At 37.2% G+C, this 22,332-nt stretch overlaps 1 protein-coding gene across 1 annotated transcript; it reads right to left on the bottom strand.

The window, feature by feature from the left end:
- Window positions 1-434: 434 nt before the first annotated feature.
- On the bottom strand, window positions 435-2,732 carry LOC126661927 (uncharacterized). Its single transcript, XM_050355809.1, has 7 exons — window positions 2,387-2,732; window positions 2,204-2,299; window positions 1,823-1,966; window positions 1,541-1,666; window positions 1,111-1,450; window positions 974-1,036; window positions 435-864 (listed from the first exon to the last, which is right to left on the bottom strand). Exons 1-7 carry the CDS (start codon window positions 2,730-2,732, stop codon window positions 435-437), a joined length of 1,545 nt encoding a protein of 514 aa, XP_050211766.1.
- Between the last annotated feature and the right edge of the window lie 19,600 nt (window positions 2,733-22,332).

Raw genomic sequence — 22,332 nt, 5'->3', positions numbered from 1 at the left:
GACAACAAATAAGAACAATAAAATTATACAACCCATGTATTAAAGACATATAACTAAGAAATATGAATTCAGATTCAATCATTACGCTTGAAATATATAATTAAGAAACATGACTTCACGTCAATATATAATTTTGTACAATTGACCTAAGTTGCAAAAATACATAAATTGTACTCTACGATACTAAAGTTCTTAGTTTTCATCTTCGTCTCACGAGGATGGGAGAAATTCAGCTTCTTTATCTTCAACAGGAGACGAACAACGCATCTTCTTCAGCTTATCCATTCCGATCAGCCAAATATGTCGGATTGTCGTCCGTTGCAACAATAAGAGGATTTTCTTCTATTTCATCTTGAAAGTCCGGGATAATCCCCTCGGGCATGTCAAGTTCGGATCGCGCCTTTATCTTGCAAACTGCCCTCCACATTAATTTATCATTTTTTTTCCGGATATGGCAGATAATGAACTTGGTCGGCCTGTTCGGCTAAGATGAAAGGTTCATACTTATTGTATCTCTTTCTGTTATTAATATACACAATGTTGTATTTGTTACTAATTGTGCCAGAATTTTGCGTTGGATCGAACCGCTCGCATTTAAATAAGACAATCGTCTTCATTGGAAGCGTAGGATACTCTAACTCAATTATGTCTATCTGGACTACATAAAAGTCATTTTCGCTTTCGACATATTGGGTTCCCTTAATGCAGACTCCACTATTCATCGTTAGTTGTTCCTCTCCATAAGCTTGAGTCTGAAATTTTAATCCGTTTACACAGTAACCCTTAAATGTTCTAACTGATCTAAAGAGGTCCCTTTGCGAGACTAAGAATGAAGGGATTGGTACAGACAGTTGGATCTTGAACCTGTAGTGTTTGAATGTATTATAAATCGGAACATTTTATTGAAGGAATCGAGATATTTTGTAAAATTCTTACATATTGTTGAAACTAGAGGGCAAAGTCACTTTTGAACTTCGCTTCAATTTGCAAGTTGCTAATTTTGGGGTTTCTTACGCGCAACTCGGCTTCAAAAACCCTATTATTGAGAAGAAAACAATAATTAGAAGCTGAAACATTATTAATTACATTGACAGCTGTATTGAAGCTTACTCTCTGTAATTTTCAATTTCAGGACAATTCAAAAGAACATATGTCTGGGCAACAATAATCTCATCATCTTCAAGATATTTCTTGCGGCAAGCACCCACTGGTTGCCTGTGCGGCTTGAAAATAGATAGCTTGTCGACATAGTCGTTGACTTCAATATCAGACACTTCATTCCTTTGTAGCCGCTCAGGTATCATTGGGTCACCTTCTGAAAAGTAATAAGCTGCAAATTTTGCTGTTTCTTCTTGCAGGTATCCGCTACTAATGCTTCCATCCTCCCTGCCTTTATTGGTGACCTTCTTTTCCAGTTCTCTCAAATATTTGTTTCCACTCCTCACAGATACTAATCATTGCATGCTAATATACTGATAAACTGAATTGGGAAAATTCAGAAAAATTACCTTTCAAATGGACACATCCAATGATACCGAACCGGCCTTGCCATCATAGCTTGGTATGAGTAGATGTTCCATTGAGTCAAAAAAGTTGGGTGGGAAAATACGTTGCATCTTGCACAATATCTTAGGGATGTGAAGCCTCATACGTTTAAGATCTTCCTCTGTCAGCGACGTGGAAGTTAACTCACGAAAAAAGATACTCAACTATGCTAAAGGATCCCACACTTCCTTCGGTAAAATCTCACGGAGAGCGATTGACAGAAGTCGTTGCATAAAAATATGGCAGTCGTGACTTTTCATTCCATGCATTTTTAAACCGATTGGATCTACACATATGGACAAGTTGGACACATAGCCATATGGAAACTCTATTAACTTAATCCACTCAAATAAAGCCTTTTTTTTGTCCCTGTCCAAAGCATACGTCGCCTTAGAAAATCTCCCAGTGCCCGGATCTTTTGCTAACTCAGGCCGATCACATATGTCATTCAACTCTTCTCAAAATTTTGCATGGTCTTTTGTTTTCACGGGGATATTTAGCACATTATTGAAAATGTTGTCTAATAAAATTTTCTCAATGTGCATGACATCGAGATTATGACGAATGAGATTTATTTTCCAATACGGAAAATCTCAGAAGATGCTTTTTTTTATTCTAACCATAATCTTTTGATTTCACCGCATTATTTGTCGCAGACCAATTTCATAAGCCTTCATAAACCCCAAACTGTCCACTTGTGCCAACAATTTCTCTCCGGTTTTCAGCTGTCTGAACCTTTTACACTCGCATACCCCTTTTCAGAAATCAGTAGTATTACGACAGTAATTGTGATTCCGATGCAAGAACTTTGTATGACTGTAAAACCACGACTGTTTCCTACTCTCTGTGAGCAAGAATGCATCTGTATTTTCCATGCAGTGTGGGCAAGCTAGTCTCATAGATGTGCTCCACCCAGACAACATGGAATAATAGGAAAAATCATTAATTGTCCAAATAAGTGCCGCTTTCAATTGGAAATTCTGCCTATTATGAACGTTGAATTTCTTAACTCCAAATTCCCACAATTGATTCAGCTTAACTATCAACGGATGTAGGAAAACATCCATTTGTTGTTTAGGATTTCTAGGCCTAGGGACAAGAACTATTAAAAACATGAACTCATCGTTCCTGCACATCCCTGGGGGAGATTGTAGGGTGTCACAATTACTGGCCATGATGAATACCATTGCCCGAAGCCACCAAATGGTTGAAACCCATCAGTACACAAGCCTAATCTGATATTTCGAACTTCATCAGCAAGCTCTATATGCAGCTCACTAAAACGTTTCCATGCCGGAGAGTTTAACGGGTGGCACATCTTTTCATCAACCATCTCATGCTTTGCGAGTCACGGCATATACTTGGCAGTTGCTTTAGAAGCGTACAACCTCTACAGCCTCGGAGTTATAGGAAAATAAAAAATTTTCCTATGAGGCACGCTAACTCGTCTTTTCACAGCATTTCCTTTGGGGGGGAGGCTTCCACCGTTCGAAATTGCAAATTTTGCATCGCGTTAACCCCGCGTCCTCCCTCAATAAATCATGTAGTTATGTAAGCAGTAATCGATAGCCTCAACCGGAAACCCAAGACCTTTAACCAACTTCTTTATTTCAGCAAAGTTTTTTGGCATCTTGTTGTCCTCTGGGAGAAGCTCTTGTATAAATTCGGTCACACCATCTACTAAAGCTACTGACCCATTATGTCGACATTTAATGTCCAATATTTTAACAACTGCAGACAAAGGAAAGTGTTTGCTATTACCGGGGCATACAGGTTCTTTGGCCGCACGCATCATATCATAAAATTGTTTAGCTTCATTATTCGGGTCCTCCTCCGTGAACACTACTTTTTCACCGGAAGCATCGATAACCATTCTCTAAAAAGAACTGAAATCGTCACCCCATCATATTCCATGTCAACTTCATACTCCGGTAGCTGTGCAACAGGACAGGGATTTAAAACATTTCCCTCCCCATAAAAAACCCAGACTTGATAATCTTTCACAACCCCTTTTTGAAAAATGTGTAGCTTCACAGTTTTGACATCTTGGCAACTCGTATTTTTACATCCCGTCCTAGGAGGAGCATTTAATCTCGGGCCCACTCATACACGCTGGATGTCCTAAAGAAAAATTCACAAACTCTTGTACACGGAGGTCCAACAAGGACCATACGAGCACTAGGCCACCCCACCAATGTAGAACACGCTCCCCCAGAAACCAGGACCTATATATTGGGCCATGCATCAGATAACTCATGCCCGATCTCTCCACAGCACCTTGTACCCACCGAGGCCAACGAGCTCCGGGCGGAGTGTTCCAAGTAGTATCCATCTGCTATAATAAAGCGGGGGGTCAATATCGCAAATAACACTCAGAATAATTCAAATATAGAGTTCAGTACTCACATTTATCTACGCTAGCTCGTTTAGCCGGCCTCTGCACTCAGCTCCCTAACTCTGCATTAGAGTGCGTGAAAAGTCCCAGAACCTCAACATAAGGTATCCTAACCCCGGAAGGACACCAAAATAAGTTAGAAGGCCCATTTGGATGGCCCAGATCTGAAATAAAAGAAAAACAAGCTAAGATAACAAAATCGAGAACATAATGCAGTTAAAAAGCGATAAAAGAACTTACGTGTACAATAGGCCACATCCCAGAAAGACGGAATCCTTCACGAACTACTCGTACAACTCAGGATGTCGAAGACTTCAACCGTTCATCTCCGGCACAAAACCCAGCATCTCGTAGATATACGTATCTCTCTGAGCGTAAAACCCCAAACCACCGTCAAAAGGCACAGGCAGACCTCCAAAAGTCATCCCCGTGATCATCGAGAAATCCAAAAGAGTTACTGTTAGCTATCCAACCAACAAGTGAAAAGTATGTGTGGTATCCATCCACCTCTCCATTAGCGCACGCAAAGAAACGCCGTCACAGATCCTTACCGCATAAAACAAATCGCTGGCAAGACGGACGAAACACGTAGCATCTACTCGAGAACAAACAACACTAGACAAAGCACCGTACCAGATACCCGCATCCACAAAGTTCCCGGAAGTATGGAACACATCTCTCTCTTGAAAGCACAGAAAGATAAAAAAATAGGGTAAAAATCATCAGAAATCAAACCAGAATAGGCAGAAATAAGCACCGTAGGTCGCGTGCCACAGATACACTGGCGCCACCATCATGACGCCAGTATCACTGGCGGCGCCGCCAGCTTGTTTCCTGTCACGATCCATTTTCATGAATCGTGACCGGCGCTAGGGTATGGGTATGGCTGTACCAAAACCCGTAGCTAGCCTTGCGGATAACCAACTTATAATATTTGAAACGATGTACCTGCTGAAAACCACATGCTCGGGGGCAACCAAGACTTCAGCCTAGTCCAGCAGTACATAAAGCACATATATTCAAAGATGCTTATCTCAAATATAATCTCCACTAGTACAGCAATATAAATGAAAATCATAAACATTGCAAACATGCCAATACTGATAAAATAACAGTTGAACCATTCCAACAAAATCGGTCTAAAACATAAGTAATCTGAATACTACTGCGGTCTAAGAGTTTTAAAATAGTTCGACACTTAATTCTGAAATAAATAAGGAACCTCCGAGAATGAAGAAACAGAGATCGATCAAACGCTCAAATCACAAACCTGGAAAATTTGGGAAAACAACGGGGTCAGATTTACTGAGTAGAGTTTATATAACTATTTACATTTATTAAGTTAAAAACCTTTAAAACGTTTAATAAAACATTTTCATTATGGATTATCAATGAAACTGTAAACCACGATTCTAAATCCATTTTCGTTTCGGTGAGACGTATCTCAATAACCGATCCCCAACTATCACTTAATAAAATAGTGAGCCCAGAAGACGTATCTTCCACCGGTGCCCTCACTAAGGTGAGAGGTATCTCAAACCTACCTCGATACCATAATAATCATTACCGGTGTGCACGCATTCCCGCTGATGCCCATCGAGTAGCACGTTCCAAATCAAATCCACAATGCTAAAAACAGTTCAAAAGCTATTTATACGTATATATATACAAAATGTAACATTTGCTTAATAAAGAGGTAAATAGAGTTATTAACTCACTGCTTGCTATTCCACGTGAAACTGACAAGCAATCTAACTCTGGTTCGCCTCTGAAGTACGAACAGTCGACGGGTCGAAAAATAATAAAATCATAATTAAAAACAGACCCTAACTCTAAAGAGTACTAGACACCACATAGGACTAGCACACACAATAACAAGTCACATTTAATAAACACTTATATTAAATGCATTCCAAAATAACCCAAGTTATAGAGTACAAATCATATAAACATATTTAGAGTGACTCGTAAAAATAATTTAAATTAACCCAAGTTAAAATCCTTATCAGTGAGTCAGCCGAGTTATTAAAAACTACCAAACTTCTTCCCACTTGTTGGGCGACCAAAGTCTAACCCGATCCAAAAGTTTATTAAATTATAAACCCGAGTTTATAAATTAAAATACCTGATAAAATAATTATCTATTTTTAAAGTAGAATTCAATAACTTCAAATTCAAGTAACCCAAGTTACAACTAAAACTTAACCATTTTAAGTTTATAAAAGTTTAGGGACTAAACTGTAATTTAGCCAAATTTGATATTCGAAAACGAAATTAATTATTTATTATCAAAACAAGGATCCAAAGATAAAACTTAACTTAAATAAGTTTTTCGAAACTTTAGGGGCTAAATTGTAATTTAGCCAAATTGACGTGTAAAACAAATTTAACTATAATTACCCGAGTAATTATATTAATTTGGATTATAAAATAATCTATGTTTTCAAGTTACATGTTATAATACGAAATAAGAACAAAAGTTATAATCGAGAACCAAAACTATAGTTACAACAACTTAAGGAATTAATTTAAACTAAACAAACACTTTAGGGACTTATATAGCCTATTTGTTATCTTCTCTAATTCAAACAGAAGCCAAACCCGCCATCACCATTGCTGCAAATTTTCATGAAACTAAAACCAATATTAAACCTAGTCTTGATTCCTCTATCATCACAAACAATTTAGGATCATCACCTAACTAACAAGAATGAGATCAAGAACATGTCACAACCATCATGGCAATTTCACGGCGATGACAGAATTTATGGTCGAGTCCGACGATGGCCAACAACACAACGATTAGGCAAACACAACTCATGCAAAATCGATCTCTACCCTAGCACAAGTAAAGTTACACACACCAAATAATGGCAGCAATACAGACATAAGAAACCGTAGCAAACTATCAAGAATACGGAGACTCGTAACGGCAATGAACGGAGAGATTGAACGTTCGTCAAAGAACAATCGGATTACAGCTTATACAAAGAGATAGGAATCAAGAACCGTAATTGACGATATCGAAACAAAGAAATAAGTTAAACGATTACTTACCGAAACTAACGAACGAAAGGAGTTGATGAATGATGATGAGGTTTCAGATTAGTTTAAGGAGGAATGGCGGCTATGCTTGTTTAGCGAAGAGATTTTTAGGTTTAGCTGAAGAAAAAAAACGTGCAACAGTAAACTATATATAAAGGGAGGAAGACGAAGTTTTGTTATTTGCTGCTGTTTCATAATTATGATTAGCATATCATGAGTAAGGCATGCATGGGTCTTCACTTTTCATGCATTCATATTCTTTTCCTTCTCTTTTTTTTTATCTTTTAAATTTAATAATACACAATAAACACAAATCAGACCACGATTGAATCAACGAGCGACTAAAATAAAATTAAATAAAAATATATAATAATAATAATAAATAATAAATTACTTAAAACTTGACGGAATGCAAAATAATTAAAGTTAAAAAAAAGTAATTCGAAAATACGGGATATTACATTTCCCCCCTTGGTTCCGCCGCCATTTCCCCCCCTCTCCGAGACAATTTTTTGGGGACTGGGCCCACCTTTGACTGAGTTTTGACAATATTTCGGACGTATTTCAAACATACATACAACAAAACGTCTATCTAAAAATTAAAAATAGCAAAACGCACCTCGCGATGAGTCTTGGTACACTGGTGCCCCTCGAGACGCAACAAAAGCAGGACCTCCTCGCCCACCTCCAGTAAAGTAGCGTGCCGGTCAGCCTACTGATCAGGATGGTGCCATAGTCTAAACTTTCAAATTCAGAGAATGCAAAAGAAAAGAAAGAGAAATGCAAATGAGAAATGAGGGAATGACTCTCTTAAAAAGGCACAAGGCACTAAAAGACGAAAAAAATACATCCTTTGAGGATATGCCGAACGAGCCCTAGAGGATCAAAACGAGCCCTAGAGGATCAGAACGAGCCCTAAAGGATCAGAACGAGCCCTAAAGGATCAGAACGAGCCCTAGAGGATCAGAACGAGCCCTAAAGGATCAAGACAAACCCTAGAGGATCAGAACAAGCCCTAGAAGATTAAGACAAGCCCCAGAGCCATCAGAACAAGCCATAGAGAATCAGAACAAGCCCCAAAGCCTTCAAACAAACCCTAGAGGAATAGAAAGCTGCCCATAAGACGGGATTTAAACAACCAACAGATTCAGGCTCCACGAATGTCATAAAGACGCTGAAATGCGGTAGAGAGACACCGAAATATGGTATAAAAACACCACGTATGGCATAAAATTGCCCAAAATACAGTAGGGAGACACAGAGACATGGTATAGAAACCCCATAAATGGCAGACAGATGCGAAAGCCTGGTAGAAATACACCAGCATACGGTAGAAAGACACCGTAGATCGATAGAAAGACACCAAAAATGGCAGAAAGACACCAAAGCCTGATAGAAAGACACCATCATCCATTAATTGTGGAAAAATTAACAGAATCTAGGCACCTATACAATAGGGTGGACCTTGGGACGGTCAAGGGGATGATGTCCCTTCTGCAAACCTAAGGGGGTCCAGATAGGATAATTACCGAGTCCGAGCCATCAGATCACTCTCAAGATGACTGAGAGTTTATAGCTTAATTCCACGGGGCACGCACTCAGGCAGCCCGGGTATAAGGGCAGCTGAAAAGACTACTCCTTGCCAGATGTGGAGTAGACCAGAATCATGGTGCATGAAGCCAGAGCCATGCACCACGACGAGTAATGCTCAGCCTAGGGCATTACCATACCACCGGGCGAGCGAGCGCCTCTAATGGTTGGCAGTGTCCTTGTCGTTTGTCGAACATTAAATCTCTTCTTTAACAAAACTTGACCTACTTCGTCAATTCTTATCAAAGAGGGGGGAAACTGTAGACACCCATTTTTCGGACAAGTAAAAAGTGATAAGGAACTGAAGCGTCAAATAATGATTTTCAGAGAAATCAGTCCACGTGACGAGTTTTCGATTTGCTTTCTGGAATCAAAGCAGGCGTAATCTGTATATAGTTGCAAACTTGGAGGATTAAAACATAATAAGGTGTAAATGCCCCATAAAAATCCAAAGAGATTGTAATATAAGTCTAGAAATTGGACTAATTGCAATCTCTTAGAAGTTTATGGGCCAATTTGCAAGTTTTAGAGACCGGAATTGACCATGATCAAACCTATAAGGCCCAAGGAACCTTTTTTAACACTTTCGGGGACCAAAATGCACTTTTAGCACTCTTTTACTTAGCCATCAAGCTTTAATGCGAATTTTATTAATTTAATAGTGTTTCTAGCTAATCCTAATACCTACAGGCCTATCATTTCACAAACTTTCAACCCTAGAAGATTCTAGGGAACCCTAGGTCACCCATTCTCCTATAAATACAACCTTTTTGTCAGCCTGGCTAGAGGTGGCACAGAAACCATAGAAATAGACAGTAGAATTCGGCCCCCCTTAAGAAATCATATCCAAAAATTACAACACACACACACACAAATCTCTGGTCCTGAAACACTAATACGTGTTAATTCTCCAAGAACGTAACATTTGCACGGATTCGAAGCTGGATTCTGCATCCACTTCGCCAGCAAGCGAGCCAAGGACTCAGCCCGGTAATTCTAAGGACCCTCAATACCATTCCTTTGATTTCGCTGTTAAATTGTATGCCATGAATATCATAATTTCTGTGATTGTGTGTTTTAGGTTCTATGTTAGCTTATGTGTTAATTTTAGCCATAGAATTTTCATATTATGCATAGTTCTTAAATTGCCAAAAAGCATGTTAATGACTGAGATAATGTGTTTAAAGTGTCCAAAAAGCTATGTGTATTTTTGAGCTTGTTTCCCGTGTATTTTCGAAGTTGCTGCCCAAAAAATATTTTTCTTTAAATGAGCTTTAAACACTTATGCATGAGAAACGGGCTTGAAACGAGTGAGAACAAAGCAAAACAAATTCCCGAAAAACTATTGTCACCGAACTGCCGCCATCCCCCAAGAATCGGCGATGCCGCCGGAATAAAGTGGCGGCGCCGGAAGTCACACCGGCGCCGAGTTCTTCGTCGTCAGCCTACTCCAGAATGCCTCTCAGATCTTTCAAACTCCGATCCGAACTTCAAAACGTGTTTCCGGACCCATCCGGACTCCAAATCAGGCCCAGTTTGAACCCAAACGTAGATAATTTAGCATACTTTAATATTATGTAATGTAATGGGCAAGACCCAATGTAAAAGGGACTCAGAAGTCCAAATATGTAAGATAGTATATAAATCGGGCCCACGAGCCCGAGGCCCAACAATTCAGCAATTTCCAGAGTCGATTTCGGGCTAAGCCAAACTCGGAATTGACTCCGGTTAAAACCATTAGAACCAGATCGACGAGACACACAACTCTAGTGATTTGACCGAGAGACCATTCTTACCAAACCAATGGTGAAAACCCGCTCGAGTGCCAGGCACTCAAAGTCAATGAGGTTAAAAAGTATTCCTAACATTGTATGTATATCAAACTGCGCCTCAGCATGCCAGCATTGTTTATCGATTTCCAAAAGCATTCCAAATCACATAATAACCGATTAAAGGACTAATCACCTGAAATTATCCCATTGATGCAATTCCAGCCCATCACTTAGACATCGCAAGACTACCACAAAATAGTAGTAACGGTTTTATAGGATTTTCAAGACTCACATAATAAAATCAATTTATCAAACTCTTACATCCCGTGTAGGCTTTGTGCATGTAAGATATCCAAACCAGCCAGACTTATGTTATTTGCTAGAAACCTCTAAGGTTAGATGTATATTTAGGAGTACTTGCAACTTACCTCAAATGCTAGTCCAGATTGAGTCATATGCGCGTCAAACGTGTTTACTGCTTTCATCCCTGTTTATTTCCAGCTTTCATATCATGTGAACTGCATATACTGTGGAGATGAGAATAAAACAAATGTGTCCAGCAAATAAAGCCGGTAACAGATAAGCCAAGCACAAGAGTCTCGGGGAGGTCCACGAACCCTAGTCTTTAATCCGATGCACGATAATCTTACCGGAGGTGAGTAAGGTTATCTAGTCAGTTAAAAGGCATTTTCTAGTTGAACTACGTAGCGACTCCATTTTTCAAACCATTTCCAAATCGAGAAGTTAGCCATAAGCCTTGGGCGAGCGGCCCCTAAACCCCGCTTCGCTCACATACGTATGACCCCATTTACAAAATTATTAGAGTTAAAACGCTTTAACATAAGTACATGGTCAAATAAACTCTACTCTATAGCGGACTGCTAGAATAAAAGTCTTCTATTACATCTCGTATAAATAGCGTCCGAGGAAGTAAAACTATAGAAGTTTGCTTCTTCGACCCATAATTTATTAACCATAAAAGTTGGATGGAAAATAGGGTTAGTATAAAACAGAGCGAGTTCATGATATTACAAGTAATAATACATAAAATGTGAAAAACATTTTGAAATCACTTTATGTAAAATAGCGTTTCTTTTCAAATCATACTTTATATCTCTTTATTGTATGAACTTACCATATTGTTTACTTTTAAAAAGATATATGAAGTGTGGCATGAAACATAAATACATATTGTATAATATCACTTCATACTTGTAATATTTTAGCCTCACTCGACTGACAATGATAACAAAGCCAACTGATGTAACTGAAACACCTGACATCGATAGAAAAGCCAACCGATGTAACTAAACGCCTGACATTGATAGCAAAGCCAACCGATGGCATCGATAGCCAGACCAACCGATGTATTCTATTAGAATCATACGAACCGCTCTCACATTACTTATTAAATAGTTTGACTTTACGATTTGGGTGAGTTTTAGTTCAAATTATTATTTAAACCAAATTGACGTAGTATTGTGGTCAATAAGGTCGTACTTTATAATGGGATCTAGTCCCGAGATAATTCACCGAGTTAACTGGGGAGATATAGGTCTCGAGATAAATCCATCGAGTTAACCTGATATCTAAAGTTGATGTAAGTCCCACCGAGTTAACTGCATCAATACGAGTATTACTGGGTAATACCTTAGAACAAATTATTTGTTACTTTATAAATTGCTTTCATACATTTTGTATAGTTATTTTGATACTTACTTGGACCATATCAAGCACATTACATCCTACAACATACATCTACAAAGCATGCACACACCGAGGGACCTTTTCTAGGACCTTACCAGCAGAATTTGAGAAATCACTATCGCTCGTATATACTAGGAATTACCACGTTCAGGATCGTTTATAAGATTAAGGTTTCGATCGGATCAAATACTTTGCTTATATTATACGTTTGTATAAATGTTTGTTAAATACGATGTTATTTTTTATAATACCGTTAGTAATATGTAATCTCACTCAGCATAGTCTGACCCGTTGTTGTTTAATAATTTCAGGTGTTTAGAGTATGGACATGGCTAGAGTCCACCTTTTTGGGTTCGGAAGTCTTCAGTTGCATGTATAGTTCCTGGCTTCCGTAGAGCTGCAGTAGTAGTCTTCAGTTGGCAGAGTCGTGGCCTGTGACAGCAGTGTACTATGTTTGTTGTTTATATTTGCTGTTGTTCTTGTATATCTTTTTGGTAGGCTACGTCAGATGTATTTTGTTTCACAGTGTTATTTACCCGTGATGTGACCTAGATACACTAGGAAGTATATCGTATCGTTGGGCTAGTACGTACGTGGTACGGAAGCTGTATGCCCATATGTTTTAGATCGACCGACTAGTTTATACACACACACACACACACACACGGTGTTATTTACCCGTGATGTGACCTAGATATACTAGGAAGTATATCGTATCGTTGGGCTAGTACGTACCTGGTACGGAAGCTGTATGCCCATATATTTTAGATCGACCGACAAGTATATATATATACTTGTATGTATATATGTTTGTATACATACAAGTATTTATTAAAACATGTAAATCAATGCATAAAACATTCAATTAAATGCATCCATGTATAAGCATTCCAGATGAAACCCTAGTCCTAATCGTAGGACGTATTTCCTATCATGTACAACTCTCACAGAACCGTCTCTTGATCACAAGTTGTGGGTCATATACATTCCCCGAGCCTCTGGCCTAAGAAAGTTCTCCAAGCTACCCACTAGACCTAGGTCCGGTACTCGAAATATAAATCCATCAAGATCAACCTACGGTCTATCATATTTAAATCCTCCTTCGAAACAAACGAATCAAACAAACAATGCGCATATAAACAAGCGAATTCCACACAATATCTCATACACATTTCACTATATTCGAATAACATTAAACGCCTAGACCATAAAGATACTGGTGATCACACAGCCTATTGACACCAAATAGGTAGTTTGTTTCATCGGTCTCTATACTGGTTTCAAATCATGATGCATGCATTTCAAAACAAAAAATTATTTAAAAGGATGTTATGCAAGTATATAAAGCATTTGCATAAAAGAAATGCATTTTAAAAATACTATATATATATATAAACAATCCACACAATAAACTCACTCCTTACTATTCCAAAAACTTCGATATTTTATAGCGTTCGTCAAGAAAGAAAACTATTTTTTTTTCCTGATGTGTATCATAAAGTTAAGTCCATTGAAGTATTAGCAGAAATGTATGTTTGGATTTAAAAATGCCTAGTTTGCTACTCATGTTAGAGGGATTTCATTATTCTTTCATATCTTGTTAAGTAATTCTGTATATATTAACGTCAAAATGAGTACAATTTTATTTATTTTCAATTGAATGATGCAACAATTTCAACTCTAGCACTCTTAATGTGCTGGTTTGTAGCCAAATGCCAAAAGAGGTCTTAGTCTTCCATAATTTAAGGAAAAATATATATTGTAGTCTGAAAATTGATTTTTCATTTATTTAATCATGCTATTAAGTAAGAGAAGGAAGACTAACTATTTTTTAATTAAGTTTGTTATTTTCCCTTTGAGATTCTGAATGCTTTATGTTATTAAAGTTTAAATTTCACTGGTGTATCTTTCTCGCCAAAAATTCTATTTTTATAAAACAGTGATCGTAAAATTTCATAAATTCTCACTATGTTATATGAGATTTGTTAATTTTTCTAAAATGAGTAAAGGAATCAGCATTACTCTTGCAATTTAAACCTAAAACCTCAGAATGCATATGGAGAGACCTAATATATACAGAGAGACACATGAACAATACTAATAGTATACACACCCTCGCTTGTAATGACGGAACTAGGTGGGGGTCTAAGAGGACCATAACAACTCACTATTAATAATTGTTTAAAATTGGTATCTAAGATTTTTGTATATTGTGGTTTGACCTTTCTATTTTGAAAAATTATTTTCTCATATATAATATATATTGCAATCTGACCTACCTTATATAATAATTCTGATCAAACCTTATATGTTCTGTTTCTTTTTTATCCATTTTTGAATCGAATCGGTTTTTCTGACACCGTGTCGTCCACGTAACCGCCAACTAAGCAATTGGCTGGCATGGCAGCTGAAATATTTAAATAAGGTTTGACTATAACTGACAAAAAAAAAATAGGTTTGGTATTTTTTGGGTGAATAAACCTAATTTTAAATTCAAGTCAATTTTTAAATTTAATAATAAGTAAATTAATTATATCATTTATGAAATTTATATATATTTAAAAATAATTAATATTTCCTATTTAATACTAATTAAAATTAATTTTAATTTTTTATTAAACCTAATTAAATCTAATAAATTTATATTATAATATATTTTAATGAATATGTAATTAAAAAAATGAATTAATGTATTACTTAGAAATTAATGTTGAATTAAATTTGGTGAAAGGGTTTAATGTTCATGATGATTTTCAACTTGATTTATTATTTTTAATGTTGTTGAGATCTTGTTATGACTGGGTTTAGATAATAAATAAAATAGTTATGTATAAATTAAGGTATGTTTTTGGCTATACCTAGTAAAATGACATATAAACATCATGATATATATTGATTACACCACAATGAGCTTCACTTTTTAAAGAAACAAAATGAGAAAATATTTACAGTACTCGTCCTTTAAATAAACAGTCTATTCAGTGATTATTTTTATGTGTGTATAGTTAAATTATGAACACTGTCGTATGTTTGTTGTGTATATTACTCTCAGATTGTTCGTCGGAAGACGAACAATTGGGTCTCAAACGGCGGCGGTGTCAAAGAATCGACGACTGAAATTTGAAAAAAAAAATTAAGATGAATATGACATTTTTTATTTTTAATAGAATTTAAATTAATTATTTATCCATCAAATATGTACAAAACATTTTTTAGAATTATTTAAATTTAGTAAAAAAATAAATTAATTTTAATTAGCGTTAAATAAAAATATTATTTTTTAAATATATATGAATTATATTATAATATAATATAATTAATTATTTAATTATTTAATTTTAAAATTAGTTTTATTCACCAAAAAATACCAAACCTTTGCATTTTGTGTCAGTTACAGCCAAACTTTATTTAAATATTTCAGCTCTCATGTCAGCGAATTGCTTAGTTGCCGATGACGTGCACGACACGGTGTCAGAAAAACCGTCGATTCAAAAATGGCTAAAAAGAAACAGAACATATAAGGTTTGGCTAAATCTGGTGATTTTTAAAGATTTGCCTATTATTGACACAAAACGTATAGGTTTGACATTTTTTGGTGATTAAGCCATTTTTATTCCTCTTTTAACCAATTTCTATTTATAGTTTGTTCCATGGTAATTTTAAATCAATAAATATAGTATCTCCTATGATAACTTATAATTGCTTTATATTATTATTATTATTATTATCATTATTATTATTATTATTATTAAAACGAAATCTAGGATTCCAAATTTCATTTTCCGTTTAATATAAATAAATAATTTTAACGGTATCTTGGATAAGATATCAAAATTAATAAACTTTTAATTTTTATTTTTTTTTTAAAAATAAATAAAAACCAAACGGTTTAATCCATTTACAGTTCACACGAACTATGTGAGTTTTGATTCCGACACACTGGATACGTAGGCATCTCGGAACACAAACCGAGACTCAAATCCATTTCTCTAAAAAATTATTCCTTTATAGTTCTTACGAAGTACGTGGGTTTTGATTCCAACACACCGGATACGCAGGCGTCTCGGAACACAAATCGAGACTCAAATCCAATTTTCCAAACACGCTTTCTTTTTTCTTTATTTTATTTTTATAAAAGATACCATTCGAACTACGTCGACTTTGATTCCGGCACACCGGATACGTAGGCATCTGGGGACCCAGATTCAAGTCTCTCCTTTTAAAACTTTATTTTATTTCAATAAAAATTATAAATTATTTTATCTCTCATTTATAATACGGGTTCGTAATATAATTAAGGGTAATTTGATTTCATTGTTCAGTATATTTTTGCATTAATTTATATATGGGTTCCATTCCGACCTTTTATAATTTATTTTACCTCACACTTATAATACGGATTCGTATTATAATTTATGTTAATTTTGTCTGTATTTAATTTTTTTTGTAAACCTATTTTTTTTATCTGTCATTTATAATACGGATTCGTATTATGATTGACGTTAGTCTTAGTTCCATGTTTAATATATTTTTGTGTTTATTTATATATGCTCAAATCTAGTCCTTTTTTATTTAATTTTGTTTTAGAAATAAAATTACAATTTATTTTATTTTTGCAATTAGATTCGTAATACAATATGTGTACATTTATTTATGAATTTAGTTTAATTTAGTTTATTTATTTATTTTTAACTTCACTAGTTACACACACTCGCAATAATGGAACGGATGATTCACTCACCCAGGATAGACGAAAATGAGTACCGTCATCTTCGAGGGAAGCCCGGAGCTCTGCGTGAAAGTTTTCACTCAAAACTAACTCCTGTTAAATTCGAATACGATTAACGGTGAGGGTATATTGGTTTTGAGACCCTTTTGTCTTAGAATTAGAAATCAAAATGTTAACTCGTAATTATCAGTAAGTAAACGATGGATTGAATAAAATAGTATTTCCGAACCTGAATCTCTGAAGAGGTGAAGATGGTTATAATGCTTTAACCGTCTTTTCCTTCCCCGTTGACCCCGGGTGGCGGCTCCATATTTATTTTCACAATTCATTTGTATTATACGGAATTCGCCAAAATCGTGTGAGCCTGCATTAAAAATGCAAATGCAACCTAAAAACGCATGCAGACATCACAGGCACAGTCTAAGAAAAAGAATCAGGAAGACGAAGGCGAATCTTCTGAATCGCCACAGAAGAGTAAAAACACGTACGTAGCGGAAGAGGACTTAAAGGAAAAAATAGCTAAATCACCCAAAAGATTGAAAGCCGAAGAGCTAGACATAGATGACTTGAGGCCGAAAGGATCACTCCTATGTCGGGTGTTTCCCACCACCCTAACCGAAACCAAGATGGTATAACAAGCTCAAGCCGAGATCAATAAAAAACTTCACAGCACTATCGACAGAGTTCCTTAACACGTATCTCACCAACCTACCGGCTAAAACAACAACCAGCATCCTGAGATCATGTATTCAGGAAGAAGGAGAAAAGCTGAGAAGCTACATCGAAAGATTCAACAAATAGGCAATGAAGATTGACAACCTGAACGTCGACATGGCAACGGAGGCCTTAAGGGAAGGAACACGATTTGGAAAATTAGTAGACAAGCTACTAGTCAACAAGCCGACTACCTTTACCAATCTGATGGGGATCGCCTAGAAATACTTTGAGCTGGATGAAGGGCGTAGAGCCATTAGAGGAAAGGAATCAAAAGGAAAGGAATCAAAATAAAGATCGAGGGATAGGCCGAAATCAAGATCGGATGATAGACGAACAAGACCAGAAGTGAATAGGCGATTCGCCCCCTAGAGTAGATATGAACCCCGAAGTGATCCATGGAACGATGAACGCAATTAAACCCCACTTAACACGAGTCGAATGAACGTTCTCATGTGGATGAAAGAAAACGTGAAAAACGTCCAATGGCCACCCAAGATGAAGACCGAAATCAGATACACTTAAAAATTCTGCAAATTTCACGATGAACACGGCCATGAAACTGACGAATTTCGGGACATCAAATTGGAAATAGAGAGGATGATAGACTCGGGAGAACTAAGAAAGTTTGTAGCCAAGAAATAGAAAAGCAGTGATCAAGGAGAGAAGAGACATCGCAAATATAAAAATAAAGAGAAAGAGGAAGAGAGACCGTCGAAAATCTTGGGGACAATTCACATGATCAATGGAGGTGGCCATAACAATTCAACCATCAGGAAGAAACAAAGGAAAGAAGTAATGAATATCAGAGAAACTCACATGCCTCTAGTCATTTTCGATGTGGAAGACTATAAACATGTAGTAGCTCCCCACAATGACGCTCTATTGGTAACTACCATCATTGCGAATTGGAACATGGAACGAATCCTCATAGATGAGGGAAGTGTAGTAAACCTCATGACAAATACAGTTTATAAAAGCCTTGGAGGAACAGCGGCGAAACTTTGTCGAGTCCTCATACCACTATTAGGACTTGGAGGTCCCTCCATCAACCCCCTCGGACCTGTAACTCTGGAAGTTGTCATCGGTCTAGAAAAAGGAATAAACAAAAGGATCAACTGTCTTTTCAATATAGTAAAAATGGAACTGACATACAATGCAATCTTAGGAAGACCTTTCCTACATGACTACGCCGCAGTCACAAGCATCAGGGCGCTAGCTATGAACATACCAACCCAACAGGCAGTAGAAACTCTGAGAGGAGACCAGTACATAGCTAAAAAATGTTATGGCGAGTCAGTCGCCGACCTCCAAGAAAGCAAGAAAGAAAAATAAGAAGAATGAGGGAAGAAGGAAACATATATAACCCATCGCCAGTAGGATTTCTTTGTCCAACCCGATGAAAGTTATAACTATCTTTATTTGGTATGTGATGGATACGCAAATAATTAGACAGCAGACAAGTAGACTCAGACACAGATACGCAGACATAGACACCTTATCAGAAGATTAAGCTGTTGTAACTAACTTATTGATAAAATCCCTATCTTATGGGGATCATCATTATAGCTGAATAAGAAGAGTTTAAACAGAACTCTACTACATGAAACCCGAAGCTAAGTCAATATCAAAGTCTATACCTATAAATAGACATGGAAGTCAAGGTAAAAACCCTAATTCATTCTCTTGAAACTACATCATTTATCTTTAACCTTACATGGTATCTGACTTAGGCATCAGAGTGTGGTCGGACACAACACGTCCGACCCATTCTGACATGTGTTTGTGATCTCATGTCATCAAGAGAAGACATTACCATTCGAAGAACCATCATTTGGCGCCGTCTGTGGGAAACGATCATTCTTTCCTTTAAAAACATCTAATCTTGGTTCTACGACTACTGAAAGAAACATGGATCACCACGATGAACCACCACCACCTGGTGTCAATATCTTGGACGGAGCATTTGCTGCAAGGAATAACCAAACTTATGTAGTTACGACAAACGAAGCGGTTTTTCCGACCCGCAATCCATCAGAGGTAGCAGGACGCAGATGCATAAAAAATGACCACCGGCGTACATTAGCTGAAATGACCTGTAGCATCATGGTTATCAGATACCATTTCGACCTATCCCGTTACCGTCCTTGGACACAGAATGAACAGTCACATCTACGTCAACGAGGTATGTCCCTCCGTATGTGCCACAAGGAGTACAACTCCCATCTCTCTACCATGAGGCAGTTGTAAAGAGAATAAACGACTTCTAGGATCACTTGCTGGGCATTACTATGGAATCATAGAACAAAAAGGTATGTGGGATGTTGAAGGCGCAAACACCGCAGATGCAGAAGAAGAAGATCTCCGAGCCTTTACCTCAAAGGGAGGAGAAAGAAGCTTAAATCGCCAAGGAAGGGACCTTTAGGTAAGTTGAAACTGCGCCTATCCCGGGAAAAGAAAGGAAGTCCATTAAAGATAGAAAAGAAGCCATACCATTGGCAAAAGGAGTAGATCGAGTAGATGCCCAAAAGAAGCACAGAACCTATGTCGACCTAGAGAAAGATGAAGGCAGAAGAAAAAGAAGAGAGAAGGAAGTAGAAAGCCATTCATCAAATAAACGGAAAAAAGACATAGAAAAGAACACCTTCGATCAGAAAATCAAAGACGCACATGCCCTCGGTCTGAGGAACAGAAGACGCACATGTCATTTTTCGGAGACGCAGAGTGCACACATGCCCTTGGTCTGAGACACAGAAGACGCACATGTCATTTGTTGAAGACGCAAAAAGCGCACATGCCCTTAGTCTGAAATACAGAGGACACACATGTCATTTGTCTAAAAAGTATATAGCGCACGGAAGACACACATATAATTGGTCGAAGACGTAGAAGACGCACATGTCATTGGTCGAAGACGTAGAAGACGCACAACTCATTGGTCAGAGACGTAGAAGGCGCAAAACAATTGCCCATTACTAGGAAAAGATATGAAATCTCCAAGTGAAAAAATCATAAACCATACCATTGGTCGCAGACACAAAAGGAGCACATACCCAAAGGGCGCAAACACTTTCCCATTACTATGAAAAGATATGAAATCTCCAAGTGAAAAAGAAGAAACCATTCCCTTGGTCAGAAATGCAAAATACGCTCATACTCAGAGGAAGCACAAGGCGCATATCAACGTGAATAAGGAAAGAGAGAACAGAAGAAGCAGGCCAGAAGGTCTCAGAAAAAATGGACGAGTAAACCCAGACACAAATATAAAGAAAAAATGCAGAAAGAGGAAGGATCCCAGACGCAGATGGAGGAGCAACCATAGGCGCAGATGAATAATAGAAATGCATGAAGACAAAAAGATCACGGACGCGGATATAAAGCAAAAATGCAGGAAGAGGAAGGACCCCATGCACAGATGGAGTAATCATAGGCGCAGATGCATAGTAGAAATGCATGAAGACAAAAAGATCCCGGACGCAGATAGACAAATAATCCCAAATGTGGAGGCATGGCAAAAATGCAAAGGACGAAGGATACCAGACGTAGAGAGAGGAGAAATTCCAAAAGCAGATGTATAGCACAAATGCATAAGGACAAGCGATCCCAGACGCAGATGGACGATTAATTCCAGACGCGGACGCATAGTAGAATGGCCACCAGGAGAACAAATGCTTTCAAATGCAGATGCAAGTAGAACCACCACTCAACCCCTAAAGATAAGAGTTTCATTATAGCTAAAAAAAAACATGACAAAAGGAGCATATTCACCTTTGGTCGCAAGAGGAGCGCTTTTATTAAAGAAACAAAAGATCTATGTCAATGTATATGGCGTCAACAAAGGAAAAAATACGAAATGCGAAAAAAGGAGTGAATCATACCACTGACAGTAGACGTAGAAGCGGTACTCACCCAAATATGACTTAAGATCTACATCAACTTAAAGGACGAAATGAAGGAAGGCAGAAATCCATTCATGAAATAAAAAGAAAGAAGGAATACGAAAAGAGCACACATACCTATCATAAAAAAAAATCTAACTACTAATGCATTCCCAAACGATATATGACGTGGAAGAGGAAGGAGTAGAGATCAAAAAATTCTTGAAGGCTAATGTTGCAATATTCGCAGCTAAACATCCGCTCAAATGCCAAACCTGTGATACAAAAGAAAAGAAAGGTTTGCGAAGTCAAAAATAAATCCATGGAGGAAAGCACTACATCACCTTGAGACATCGGGGAGGCTGATCAGTTGGTCTTTTCAATTAATAAAACGTGGTGTCAAGACGAAGTCGCCGAAGACGCTGAAGGAGCAGACACTAACTTACTTTATCACTGAGATGACATAAAACAAGAAGAATCAGAGAGGAAAGAAGAGCTCACATGGAATATTTATGAATCCTCGAGCGAACAAAGAACAGGACCATGATTAGTATTAATACTAATCGAGTACGCAATACATCTCCAATTCAACGCCAATAATAACATAGCAGGTACCAAACCCTATTACTTACTTTAAAAATTTACATATGCAGCCCATATAACAAGGTTATCAATAGCAAAAAAAATCAAAAGTGGAGAATCTAAAAATACATAGTGACTCACAACTAGTCACTAGTCTAATGGTGGAGTAATTCCAGGATAAGAATGCAAATATAGTTAAGTATATTCCAAGGAATATTGAAAAAGTTTAAGAGATCATTCCCATACCTAGAGAAGAGAAAAAAGTCCTCGAGAGAAATAAAAGAAGCCATACCATTGGCAGGAGGAACCAACAGGGTAAATTCCCTTGAAAAAAAGAAGACATAGAGCGATGTTGATCTGGAGAAAGATGAAGGC

Source organism: Mercurialis annua, linkage group LG8 (genome assembly GCF_937616625.2).
Source record: "Mercurialis annua linkage group LG8, ddMerAnnu1.2, whole genome shotgun sequence".
NCBI lineage: Eukaryota > Viridiplantae > Streptophyta > Magnoliopsida > Malpighiales > Euphorbiaceae > Mercurialis > Mercurialis annua.
This window is presented reverse-complemented; position numbering and strand designations above follow the sequence as displayed.